Genomic DNA, 15,005 nt, shown 5'->3' on the forward strand with positions numbered 1-15,005 from the left:
TTTTTTAAAATTTATTACAATAAAGACTAATTTGTCTTTATTGCAATAAATTTTAAAGTATACAGGGTCAGTCAAAAAGTTATGACGAAACAAAATTACCTTTTCTTTAATGGAACACCTGTATATTATTCCATATTTTAGTTCATCACGAAATTCTAAACAAACTTCATGTCACATATCATAGACCTTAACTTAACGTTTTCCAGATATCGAGCTTTTAAAAATTTACGCATTTATCTAATTAGTGACGTAATTTATCTTTGGTTTATCTTTGGCGCCCAAAGATAAATTACGTCACAGATTATTTAAACTATTTTTGACATGTGTTATGTCATTCGGCTATGGAGATGAGAAACTTTCAAAGATACCAAATTAATTATGAGCATAATCGACAAAAATATTTTTGTGTAATTTATAAAAGTGATTTTCAAAGTTCAATATCTCGAAAACGGTTAAGTTTAGGTTTACGATGTGCTACATGAATTTTGCTTAGAATTTCGAGATGAACCGAAATATGGAATAGTATACAGGATGTTCCGTTAAAGAAAACACAACTCGGTTTTGTCATAACTTTTTGACCGACCCTGTATACTTAATTTGTCTTTATTGTTTGTAATAGATTTTAAAAAACACTAAAACGTTTGTATCTTAAGATTTTTGCTAGCTATCTTACTTTAGCAGATAACCGACCGTTCCCACACATATCAGCAATCGATCTAAAAACATCGGCATTTTAAACGAAAGTTAAAAAATAGTAAGTTTTCATAGTAAAGTAAGCCGAGGGCTCTTGGGGCCGAGGTGCTATTATATATGCTGTCCAATAATTGAATTAACATGGTAACATTCGTAGTGCCTCGGCTTAATTTTATATGAAAAATTTATGATTTCGCTTATTTAAGCCGAGGCATTGTAATGTGCAATGCCCATTCTACCAATATTCGACCATTTTCATAGTGAAGTAAACCGAGGTTCCTTGCGACCGCTACTATACAGGTGAGTTTTTTTCCATGTTTAGTATGGAGATCTCGAAAACTATGGAGATAAAGAGCATGGCTAACTAGATATCTCGAAAAAACCGTTTTTTTCTTGTTATATCGTTCGATACCTATGGCCCCGTTATTATTGATTTTAGGAAAAATGTGTAAAGGAAGTATTTGTAGAAGTTTGTACGTATGTTTCGTTTAGTTTCTAATTAACGTTGATTGAGGTTTTGTAAATTATAATCAATTTTCTAATCGAATCCATTTTTCTAATCAAAAAAAGCGTGATATACATTTTATACTATAAAAATGCAGTACAAGCTGCAGAACAGTATTTTGAATTCTCTGTAAGTAGATAGCACCTTTTCTTTTGAAATTGTTGCTCGTTTCAATAAATTAAGTCTGTTCTGATTAGGCTAAAAATGCGTTACGTAATGAAACCAGTGCGGTAATGAACTTCATTACGTAACTCTTAAGTGAAAAACCTTAAATGAGTGCGGTAATGATGACTTATCCAAGCAGTCGTAGATAAAGGACTTTTATTCATATGAACTTGATCGTTAAGGCAATTTATATGATTGTTTTTATGTTTAAATTTTTCAATTTCATAGGTTTCTAGTAAATTAAGTTTAAAACCTTTGTTTTCTTTGTGTAGTAGAGAAACATTCTTTTGTTTATCAAAATTATGATTATTATTCATTAGGTGTCTACCGAAATTTGAATTTGAATTTTGTTTACGTTCTCTTAATTTTTGTTGGATGGAGCGACCCGTTTCACCTATATAGGTAGATTTACAAGTGTCACAATCCAATTTGTACACTCCACTCTGATCCATCATTTCAGTCTTATTTTTGGCATTAAATAGTAAGTTTTTTAAAGTTAAATTATTTTTAAATGAAATTTGAATATTATATTTATTGAACGTGGCTTTTATTTTGTTGGCTATGTGTCCTGGATATTGTATTGATCTGTAAGATGTTTTTTCTTTATCTGAAATGGGTAACAACGTTTGTGTGTGAACTTGTCTTTTGTGTTTCTGGATAATTTTGTCTATATAATTTATGGGAAAATTATTGTTGTGAGCTATTGTTTCAATTATCTCCATCTCTTTCTGTCTATGGATTGTCTGTAGAGGTGTTTTGAGACATCTTTGAATATATGATCTAAAAGCTGCTGCTTTGTGTGAATGGTGATAGTCAAAAGGAATAACACTGTCTGTTTGTGTTGGTTTGCGAAATATGTTAAAATCTATTGAATTATTATTTTTAATGAAAGTAATATCTAGGAAATTTAAGCTGTCATTTCTTTCTAATTCTAAGGTAAATCTAATATTACTGTGTAGGTTGTTGATTAGTATGTGTAGATCATGAATTTCTTGTGTATTGTTTCTCTCCCATATGATAAAAATGTTATCGACGTAGCGTCTCCAAAGTACAGGGTGGTTCAAATTCGATGTCCGAATAGGCTAACTCGGAAACTATAAGAGTTAGAAAAAAAGTAGCTTACATGTCATGATCTCGTTTTTCGAGAAACTGCTAATGCCGAAAACCTCATAGCGCTATCGTCTTTTGTTTTTCCCCTAGAGGCCAAAATTGGAAATATAGTAAAACCAGCAAGTGCAATTATCTTCGTTATTATTATAGGTGGAGTATTATAACTACGACATTATATGGACACTTTTTTATAGAGAATTGGATGACGTAGTCAAAAAAATTTTTTCGGTTTTAGATTTTGAGATATCATTACAATTTTCGTTTTTTTAAATGGAAACAACCACTGATGATTATTCGCTTATTTTTTTCTGATTACAAAAATATAGGGTTCGACAGGTCTATTTCTTATTGTTTTAGAATAAAGCCAAAAATAAACTTTTTTTTTAAATTTCCATCTAGTGTCATCGACGAAATTAAATTTACAGTTTCCTGTAAATTATGGTACTATAACTAAAAATTAAAAAAACAAATTTCTGATGTTTGAAACAAATAAATTTGTTGAACTATTTAATTTATATATGTTTTACACAAAAGTTGGAATAGATTGCATTATTTCACATTTTTTATTAATATTTAATATTATTACAGGATTTTTAAAGTGACACTTTTTGAATACAAACAAATGTTGCTATGTTTATTTGAATTCAAAAGAAAAATATATGAGCGCCATCTATCAATAATTTATTAAGTCATTTAATAATAATATTAAATATTAATAAAAAATGTGAAATAATGCAATCTATTCCAACTTTTGTGTAAAACATATATAAATTAAATAGTTCAACAAATTTATTTGTTTCAAATATCAGAAATTTGTTTTTTTAATTTTTAGTTATAGTACCATAATTTACAGGAAACTGTAAATTTAATTTCGTCGATGACACTAGATGGAAATTTAAAAAAAAAGTTTATTTTTGGCTTTATTCTAAAACAATAAGAAATAGACCTGTCGAACCCTATATTTTTGTAATCAGAAAAAAATAACGAATTTAATAAGCGAATAATCAGTGGTTGTTTCCATTTAAAAAAACGAAAATTGTGATGATATCTCAAAATCTAAAACCGAAAAAATTTTTTTGACTACGTCATCCAATTCTCTATAAAAAAGTGTCCATATAATGTCTTAGTTATAATACTCCACCTATAATAATAACGAAGATAATTGCACTTGCTGGTTTTACGATATTTCCAATTTTGGCCTCTAGGGGAAAAACAAAAGACGATAGCGCTATGAGGTTTTCGGCATTAGCAGTTTCTCCAAAAACGAGATCATGACATGTAAGCTACTTTTTTTCTAACTCTTATAGTTTCCGAGTTAGCCTATTCGGACATCGAATTTGAACCAGCCTGTACAATGTTTTCATAATTATTTTGTGTATTCATTATTCTATTTTGTTTTAAATGATTCAAAAAAATATCGGCGAGGAGGCCGCTTAAGGGTGATCCCATTGGTAAACCTTCGTTGTAATTGTATAATTTATATTTTATATATTTTATTTATTAATTTTAAGAGGTTATATATTATATGGTTTGCATTATTAGAATTTAGAGAATTGGCCAGCATATTTTTAATCAATTGAAGGGTCTCATTAACAGGTATATTTGTGTAAAGATTAGTAACGTCAAAAGAAGCGAGGGTGAATTGTTTCGGTAGTTATATAATTTTGATGTCATTAATGAGATGTTGTCGATTAATAACTGTGAATTCTGGTTTGAATTCAATTGAAGTTTTAAAAATTGAACTAAAAATCTTGATAGCTTATACAGGGTGATTCACATAAGAACCGACACAGAGCAGGGACATGTAGAGGACAATAAATTAAGATGATTTAACGTAACTTACCTCTATACTAAGTTGTACACCTGAGGAGTTATAGGCCTTCAAAGTTGGCTCTTAAATTTTTAAAAAGTTCAATATCTTCGTAATACATTAAGCTAGAAAAACCAAATTTGGTATACGTTATAAGTGTACCAAGGGTATTAATTGGTAGCAAATTGAGATCAATTGAGGCATTTCAAAGGGTTGATTATGGGTGATGGTCCCCTAAATGTTGACAGATTTTTTTAACCTTTTGGTGGATTTAATACATCATTACGTCATTTCATGTGGAATTTAATTCTAAAACTTTTTGTACTCTTATTATTTTTTAAAAAACTTTGTCGTTTTCATAAAAAATTCAAATAACTAAAGACACGTATTTCGTTAATGCTACTTAAAATCATCGAAAATTTAGTAGTCGGCTGTGAAATTGTACGTCAAACTTGACAAATAGGTTATAAAACCTTGTTGTCAAATAATTTTATAACCTATTTGTCAAATTTGACGTACAATTTCATAGCCGACTACTGAATTTTCGCTTATTTTAAGTAACATTACGAAATAAGTGTCTTTAGTTATTTAAGTTTTTTATGAAAACGACAAAGTTTTTTAAAAAATAATAAGAGTAAGAAAAGTTTTAGAATTAAATTCCACATGAAATGAGGTAATAATGTATTAAATCCGTTAAAAGGCTAGAAAGATCTGTCAAAATTTAGGGTACCATCACCCATAATCAACCCTTTGAAATGTCTCAATTGATCTCAATTTGGTATTTCTAGCTTACTGTATTACGAAGATATTGAATGTTTTAAAAATTTAACACTAAACTTTGAAGGCCTATAACTCTTCAGGGATACAACTTGGTATAGAGATAAGTTGCGTTAAATCATCTTAATTTATTGTCCTCTACATGTTCCTGCTCTCTGTCGGTTCTTATGTGAATCACCCTGTATGTACTAGTGTCTATTGATGATATAATTGGTCTAACAGGATAAGTTTGTTTATGTAGATCTGTGGTTCCCAAAGTGGTCCATACGGACCCCAAGGGGTCCCTAGGGTCATTCAGGGGGTCCTCGGAAAATTAAAATCGATTTGAGGGTCCCTGAACAACGTCAGGGGGTCCGCGCAAGGTTTAATAAAAAATAAATAAATTGAGACATATTTTTTTTAATACGGAAGTTAAAATAATAATAAAAAATCGCCAATAAATTATTAGTAAATTATTTATTAATAAATTATTAGCAATTTTTACTAAGACTATGGCGTAAGAGAGAGACGCCGCTTTTTTTTGGCGGGCGATTATTTTTCCGTTTTTTTGGATTCGGCACGTGCACTAATATTATATTGTCTTTACGAACTCGCCCTTACCATAAGTTTATTTCCAATGTTTATAAATTGTTTTTTATTTTTAACAAAAAGAAAACCTGTATAGAAATAATTTACTTTTTAAGAAAATTTGCTAAAAATTTACTTAGATATTCCCAATTTACTTATATTTTGTATTTTTCCATCATTTTGCATATATTTTAAAGTAAGTTAATTTTCAAATCCGAACCGTTACCGTTACCGTCATTTTTTAACATTTTACCTATTTTGTACTTTTTTCCTAAAAACAGGTACTGAAGATGAAACAATCGTTTCGAAACATGTCTACTCTTTAATAATAAATTTTAATATTTAATTATTTCTCACAAAAAGTTTTTACTTTTTCTATTTTCTATATATAAGTACTTTCCTGTATCGTTGTGTGCCCTTTTTTCAGATAACAGTATGAGTGAACCGAAGAAAAAATGCAGACAATACAGTGTTGAATATATTAAATTTGGCTTTATTCCGTCACTAGGAAATAGTACTTTACCTTTCTGTCTTCTATGTAATAAAACGATGTCAAACGATTCAATGAAACCTTCTAAGCTTAAGGAACATTTAATAAAAATCCATAGTGACAAAAAAGATAAGGATTTAACGTTTTTTCAAACACTCAAAGAAAAATATTTGAAAACACCGAAATTGCAAGAACTCATAGGGACAACATCTAAGAGAGATGACGATGGACTGCGTGCGTCTTATAATATTTCTTTAATGATTGCGAAGTTCGGAAAGCCGCACACTATTGGCGAACAACTTATTCTACCAGCTATAAGTGAGGTAATACGCACCGTGATGCACAAACCAGCTTACGATATTATAAAAAGAATTCCATTGAGTAATAATACAGTACGAAGAAGGATCGACGAAATGGTGTGGAAAACTCTTTATGTGACTACTTAAAAACATCTCAATTCTCTATACAGCTTGACGAGTCAACATTACCTGGAAATGAGGCTTTACTTTTAGCTTATGTGAGATTTGTGAAAGAAGAAAAAATTTCCCAAGAATTGTTATTTGCTAAATGTTTGGAAACTGATACGAAATGTGAAACATTATTTACTGAATTAAAAAGATTTCTTGATGTAAAAGATATACCCTTGACTAATATCATCTCCGTTGCTACTGATGGTGCTCCGGCAATGGTAGGACGACACCGAGGCTTTCTGGCGTACTTAAAACAAGTCATACCGAATGTACTATCGGTACATTGTGTTATTCATCGACATCATTTGGTCGCAAAAAACCTTAGTGGACGTTTGCATGAATCACTACATTATGTCATTATAGCAGTTAATAAAATCAAAAGGAATGCCTTAAATGAGAGATTATTTGCTCAACTTTGTTTGGAAAATGATGATGACTATAATCGTTTACTACTTAACACAGAAGTACGATGGTTGTCTAAAGGTGCGTGTTTGAATCGCTTCTATTCGCTTTTTGATTCAGTGTTGGAATTCCTGGAGAGTAAAGACAATGATTTACGTCATAATTTAATTATCTCGAAAAATGACATCGCTTATATGACTGATTTATTTGCCAGATTCAACGAGACTAATTTGAAACTACAAGGTGACACACTAAATTTAATCAAAACTAAAAGTGTAATATCTGCCTTTGTTGCAAAACTTTTGCTATACAAACAAAACTTGGGAAGAGGAGAATGTTCTCAGTTTCCAAATCTTTCGAAATTGCAAAATAGAGACGAAGATTTGCTTGCTTATTGTCAACACTTAACGGCACTCCATTCGGACCTTACTCAAAGATTTGAAGACATTCTTCACTTGGATATTCCCGACTGGGTGTTGAACCCTTTTGTAAGTAGTCAAACTCAGAGCACAAATGCAGATGAGTACATGCCAGTACAGGAGCAACTTATTGAATCCCAATTTTATATCCAGCATTATGGGTTATTGTACAGAAGCTGTTGATTGCTTTTCCGTCTTCGTATTTGGTAGAACGTGGATTCAGTGCCGTTATGAGCCTCGTCACAAAGAAAAGAAACAGACTGGAAATTAGTAATCGGGGGGATTTGCGGTTGCTACTGACAAACATCGAGCCGGACATAAATAAACTCATAACATCCCATCAGGTTCATACAAGCCATTAATATTTTATTGTCTTTTAGTACAAAAGTTATAATCAATAAATACTTCTTCAACAAAATGTTTACTTTATATCTTATTTTTACGTCACCATTTACCATTAAGACAACAAAGTTAAATTCATTTTTCTATTATGTATTTAATGTAGTTTTTCACCCTGGGGGTCCGTCGGCAAGGTTTGACTAAGAAAAGGGGTCCGTGGGCCAAAAGACTTTGGGAAACACTGATGTAGATGATTATCAATGAATATAAGTTCGGAATTTTTGGGTTCATAGGCAATAAGTAATTTGTATTATTAAACCCTATTTGTTCGAAAAATTCTTTTGCTGATTTAAGTTCTTTTTTAACTTTAGAATGAAAAGATTGAACTGGATTTTTATTTATTCTCATTATAGTGTCTCTGATGATGGCGTAAGCCGAAACCGGAGAAAAAGTATTGCTTTTTATTGAATTTATATTAGCTATTGAATTTTTTATTTATAGAAATTGATTTCCTTTTGAAAATTATTTTTTGTGTTTTAAAATACTTGATACGCAAATAAAATGGAAGGTGCCTATATGCAACAAGAGCTAAGATACACTATTTTGATTTTTTTCTCGCATGTATTCCAATTTTTAACTAAAATACCGAATTTCAAAAGTGCAGAGTACTAAATGTGGCCATAACTGGTTTCTCTACCCTAATACCCTACAAATTTTTAATGAAATCAATAATAACAGAGCCATAGGTATCGAACGCAATAACAAAAAAACGGTTTTTTCGAGATTTCAAGCCATGCATTTCATCCAAAAAACAGAAAGCTCATTAAATTGAGTTTATAAAACTGCAATTCTTTCCCTATTTAATCGTCTCTCTATCTCCGCCAGTATTCGAGATCTCCATACTAAACATAAAAAAAAACTCACCCTGTATATGTTCTCCAATGTTTGTATTAACATTTGTAGTGCCTCAGCCGCAAGCGACCTCTGCTTAACTCAACATGAATATAAAATCAAGGACAAGGGGTTGCAATATGTGTTAGCCTTAAACATTCTAGACCGGAATTCCTGAAGACCCTTAAATTAAATTATTTACTTGTATTTTCCAGGAGTTTGAATTGTATTCTCCAAATAATACTCAGGAACTCCATCATCTACCTTCGTATCAACAATGTATTCTTTCATTGGAAAATCATCTTCGTCCAGTTGTTGTAAAGCGGTAAGCACGTGATAATAAGGTTCAAAATAAACTTTACTTTCGATCATAAGATATTCTCCCTCAAAATCGACCAATTCAGTGTTGAAATGAAGCGAAACAACCAATTGACTAGCTTTTAATAATTCTATTTTCCTATCGGCGATTCGACCGAATATGAGGGTTTTAAAATAATCTTTGGTAAAACAAACCAACGAACCAAACATAAATAACCTTGAATTCTCCAGTTTTAATTGAACTTTCTTCGGTTGAGGTAACTGAATTAAATAGCTATCAGCTGAATTAGCACATATTTCCGATTTTAAAAATTTTACCTTAAAAAAAGAATAAATTATTTTTTTATTAATGAAATTAAAAAAATTTTTACCCCATTATAAACTTTAATGTTCTGAGGCCTTTTAGTATTTTCAGGATCTAAATATGCCAAAATACCATCTCTTAAAGGTTTAACAAAATCGTTTCTCACCAAACGAAATTGGACATCCAAATAATGTTCAACACTTTTATAACCACCCTCAACAATATTTTTGCGTAAAAACGGTTTCAAAGGAGTTGTGATTTCAATGGCTTCTGGATAAACGGGGATCTCACGAAAATCTTCCGGGGGTTCAGGATCATTTTGATCTTTTTTAACTATTAGCTTTTCGTGTTTCTTGTGAAATTTCTCAATTTCATTAAGTACAAAAATTTGTAACTCTTCATATTGTTCCAAAATGTCAGCGCTTAAATTCAAGTATGGTATTACGAAGATAGCAGCTTTTATAAGTTTTGGAAGGACAGCTTTACCTTCAGACGGAATCATTTTAATAACGGTTTCGCAAAATATATTTAAATGCGAAAAAAATTCGTTGGGATTTGACCAAAAATACTTCGCGCGCCTCTTATCTCTTTCTTCGGCTAAATGAAGCTGTGTGAGAAAATTTATAAGTTGTTTTATGAAATTATCTTCAATGACTTCATGAAGTATCTTCACTTTAAGTGGTTCGAAATAACTCTCCGCTATTTTTACAACCGACCGTAAAATTAAGCTTATATAATCAGGACTTAAATCTGGCTCTTGTAATAATAATAATAAACCATCAAAGTTTTCGTTTAAAAACGTTAAAACGTTTTCGGGGATTTCTCCGGCTAAAACTTCCTCTAATTTCTTAAATCCAAGAGGAAATTTCCTTTTAAACGGCCTTTTCCCCTCTGAATTTTCATTTTCACGCCTTTGACCATCACCTCCATCATTTCTTCTATCATAACGTCCTCTTGGACCTCTTTCACCCCTATTACCAGATGGCAAATTTTGATCATCATTAAATAACGAGGGTATACTTGAAGAGGACGCATTCAAATCTTCTCTACCCATTCTAGTATTTTGTTTACCCCCACGACCATGATTTCCTCCTTTATTCAAATGATGTGAATTTCTCTGTCTACCACCAAACGGGAAATTATGACCATTTTCTCTATTGGATCCAACACTTTGTTGACCAAAACGATTTTCTCTTTGATTTGGATGTTGCGAATTTCTTCCTCTAATGTTTGGTTGGATACGATCCGAAAACAACGAAGGTAAACTTGATGTGGAAGAATTTTGGGAAGCATATCCTCTAGAACTATTTAAATTAGTTCGATGTAATAAAGAGGATAAATGATGAATCGAAGCACTAGGCGTGGTTGGTCTCGATGTAGAAGGTCTAGATGAACGGTGGGATGTTGGAGGCTCATCATCATCAGAATCAAATGGATCCTTTTCGGTTTGTTGGGGAAATCTGAAAGCTAAAAATCAATGTGTTAATCATAAATATAAAAATCAAAATAAGCGTATTAATAAATAAATATGTTCACATAAAGGAACAGCTGATCAGAAGGGAGATGAATGGATACAAAAGGGAAATGAGGAACTTAAAGGAAAGATTGTGGAACAGGAGAAACATATAGATATGCTGGAAAGGGAAGTAAAACGTAAAAATGCTGTCATGTAGGGAAGTAAAAACGAGAGATTTGAAACTTTCGAAAAGACAGAGAATGAGGTGATTAACTTGATGAGGAATATCAGAGTAAATTTAACAAATAATGATATTGATATCACAAGTAGAATAGGAGCATATAAAGAGAACAACAATATTAGATAGTAAAACTAACAAAGGAAGGCAGAAGGATGGATATCCTAAAAAAAGCTAAAAAGTTGAAAAGAACGAACATATGCATAGATGAGGAAGAAAATTATCTAAGAAAATTCAGAGAGAGAGATATGATTTGATGACTGATCTAAGGGAACTAAGGAGGAAAGAAGTTAAAGCTCATTTACAATACAATAAAATAATTGTAAAGGATGAAGCAAACAACGAGGGGAAGATAGTGGATGAAGAAGCTGGTAGGAAGAATAAACCTATAGTTTCGGAAAGATCACCAGACGATGTGGAAAAAGAACAAAAGCCCTATAAATTCAAAAAAACTAAGTGTAGAAAGAAGAGGATGAAAACGGCAAGAATATGGATAAACGCATCATTATTTAAGTCTGCAGAGGAAATAATTATAATGGGAGACTTGAGTGCGAGAATAGGTAATGATATACACAAGGGGGGAGGTAGTATAGGAGAATATGGGGATCAGGGAGTGATGAATAGAAATAAGAGGCGTAACTACAAGAGGGGCGACTGTCCCAGGGCGCACAACACTATGGGGCGCCATGATAATTTTTCAAAATATGGAAATTGTAAAATCCCTGATATCAAAAATGTAAAAGTCCTACGCGGCACAAGCCACGAAACGACAAAGAAGGTGCAGGATTATGAAATTATACTTATTACAATATAACAATTCAAAATTATTACAAGATTTTTATGTAAAAGTCTTTATGTACTCACTTGCTCGGCACTCTAATCTATAACTTTATTTCTATTCATTTCATATTTTATCATTTTTATTTAAATCGCTTCAAGTTTTTGCTTGACAGTCAAAATTGACAGCTTTGACGTGTTAACGATTAAGGTCGGTAATATAGTTTTCGTTATTAAACGTTTTAATTATTTAAATTAATTAATTAAAAAATTAATTTAAAGATTTATCATTAAAACATATTTTGGATGATTTTAAAATATTTAAAACAGCATTTATCAACAGAATTTGCATCTAATTTAATTTAATTAGATTAATTTTTTTTTGAGGTTAACTTAATTTGTTTTAGGTTTGTTTGATATATATGGTGTTTTTTGAGTTAATATTAATTTAAATCACTTTTCAAGTTGTTCGGATATCAAATCAACAAACTTGCTGACTTTCGTGTAAACAGAGGGCGAGTTGCACAATTATTAATACCGAAAGAAACAATTCCTATTAAAGTGTTATTTTGCACTAAAGGACCCCCAGAATCACCACTACACGCAGTTTTTGGATCTCCGTTAACTAACGTGCATAGATTACTCTTATTGTTGTCAGAAGAGATAAATTTTTCCAAGATATGACGCAAACTAAAAAATTATTTTGATTTTGACAGATGTCAAATTAAACGTCACAGAATAATAGAATAGAATAATTACAAATTATACACCAAGATAATGAAAAAAAGGTAAAGAAGAGTAGTGGAAAATAAACTAGAAGATGAACAAGCAGCATACAGAGCAAGCAAACAAACGAACGTGTAATCCGAAATATCATTGAAATCAAAATAGAGACGGGCAAATATTCCTGGACCTAAAAGCAGCTTTTGACACGGTTAACTCAAGCCGCACGTTTCTCAAGGCCGCTAAACCCGAATGATTCTAGTTCTAGGTCTGTTAGTTCTAGTGACAGTAGTTGGTAGCGCTAGTTACCATAAGATATCACTATGTTGGAAAAGATTACAATTTGCTTGGAGAAAACTAGATAGTGCTAACAAACAACCACAAACTGATTGGAAAGACGAGATACTGCTTCCATAAGACTACTTACTGCTTTCAAAGCGCTATATACTACTGGAAAAGATTACGACCTGCTTGGAGAAAACTAAATACTGCTGGGAGAAACTACTACCTGCTTGGAAAAACAAGATACTGTTTCCAAAAGACTATTAACTACTTTCAGAATGCTAAATATTGTTGGAAAAACTACTAATTGCTTGGAGAAAGTTAGATATTGTTGGCAAAGACTATTTAATGATTACAGAAGACTATATACTGCTGCCAAAACACTACTAAGTGTTTGGAGATTACTGGCTGAAGACTATTTACTGAAACTGTTCTTCTGTTGAGTGATATCTTTCTGTGTCCCTTATAGTGCTGATAGCAGAGAACCATAAAAAGGCAAGGAAGTTGGTTGAAATATGGACAGAAGAAATTGAAAAGATGGGTTTAGAATTGAACGTAAATAAATGTAAAATCGTGATAATAAATAGAAAGGAAATAAGAATTAATCCGAAAAAAAGATATATTAAGGAACAAAAGATAGAAGAAGTATCATCATATGAGTACTTGGGCAGTATAATATCACAAGATGGAAGGATAGATTTAGACATAAATGCAAGAATAAGGAAAAGACAACGTATATCATACTCTAAACAGAACAATTACACAGAAGGAGATAGATAAAAAATTTAAATTGTACAACTCGGTGGCAGTCCCAATATTAACATATGCCAGTGAATCATGGACACTCCAAGATAAACAAGAAGGAAAGATAATAGCAATGGAAATGAAATTTTTACGGAAAATAGTGGGGAAGATGAAGTGGGATAGGATAAGGAATGAGGAAATAAGACTGGGAGTAGATCAAGAGATATAATCAGCAAAATAGAGCAACTAAAGTGGTACGTACACATGATTGGAATGGAACATAACACAATAGTAAAAAAGGTATTTGAAGCAAAGAATAAGGATAAGAAAAAGAAGGGAAGACATAGGAAGAAAAGGGGGGAAAGAATAGCCGAAGTTGGGAAGAAGAGAGGGAAGACTCAAGCAGATATAAAGGAATTAGCAAGAAACCAGAGGAAGTGGGAAGATTTATCCGGCACCATCAGGCATAAGGATCAGGAGAAGAACGGTTTAGAAAACAGCATGGTACTACAGAACAAGTGCACAGAGTAATGAGATCAGCAGGTCAAAAAATATTGTACGGCAGCTTTTTTAGACGTGTCACAGGCTTTCAACAGAGTATGGCATGACGGCCTTATATCCAAATTGGAATCATATCTGACAGAGAGATACTTGTTCGTTAAACGAAATAACGCATATTCCCCGATACATGCTGGAATTCCTCAAGATAGTATTTTGGGGCCTTCCCTATATCTTCTATATACAGCCGACATGCCTACGACATACACCACTATGATTGCTACATACGCGGACGACGCTGTAGTTATGACTACTCATACATCTCCTGAAATGGCATTCCAAAACCTACAATATTACTTATTGATGCTGGAAAAATGGCTTAAACAGTGGCGAGTAAAAATAAATCCGAATAAGTTCACTCATATCACATTCACTCTAAAAAAGGGAATCTTTCCTACTGTTACATTAAATAATGCTCCATTACCTATTCAAAATGAAGTGGGAATTTACCTGGATCATCACCTAACCTGGAAAAAACATATTTGGACCAAACGGCTCCAACTAGGACTGTTGTACAGGAAAATGTACTGGTTTATGAATAGAAACTCACAACTCAGCCTAGACAATAAGTTGCTTATACATATATACTGCCATACTGAAAACTGTATGGAAATGTTCAATTATGGGGCACTGCTAGCGAATCAAACGTTTTACAGCTGCAGCGATTTTAGCCTAAAGTTCTTCAACAAATATGTAACGCATCTGGGTTCGTACCTAATTACATATTACATCAAGACCTCAATAGGCTTAGTATAAAAGAAGTAATTACCCAGCGAAGTTCCAAGTACCTGCAAAGACTGCAAATTCATCCACCGACTTGCAAAAAATCTGTTGCACCAGGCAACTATTAAAAGATTGAAGCAAAAGGACCTACCAGAACTATCCATGTTGGAATAAAGAATGTACCTATCTTTCATTTCTTATACTATACAGGATACAGGTGTTCCTGTAAGTCGTGGCAAAAATC

At 32.1% G+C, this 15,005-nt stretch overlaps 1 protein-coding gene across 1 annotated transcript in view; it reads right to left on the reverse strand.

Moving 5' to 3' along the window:
• Positions 1–15,005, reverse strand: part of LOC111428642 (NFX1-type zinc finger-containing protein 1-like) — a 45,253-nt gene that overhangs the window by 28,719 nt on the left and 1,529 nt on the right. The window contains exons 3-4 of the mRNA XM_071201348.1: positions 9,328–10,727; positions 8,841–9,274 (exon numbers count right to left, since the gene is read on the reverse strand). Of these exons, the coding sequence (XP_071057449.1) occupies positions 8,841–9,274; positions 9,328–10,727 (1,834 nt within the window). The remainder of the gene's footprint in view (positions 1–8,840; positions 9,275–9,327; positions 10,728–15,005) is intronic.

Source organism: Onthophagus taurus, chromosome 1 (genome assembly GCF_036711975.1).
Source record: "Onthophagus taurus isolate NC chromosome 1, IU_Otau_3.0, whole genome shotgun sequence".
Classification (NCBI taxonomy): Eukaryota; Metazoa; Arthropoda; class Insecta; order Coleoptera; family Scarabaeidae; genus Onthophagus; species Onthophagus taurus.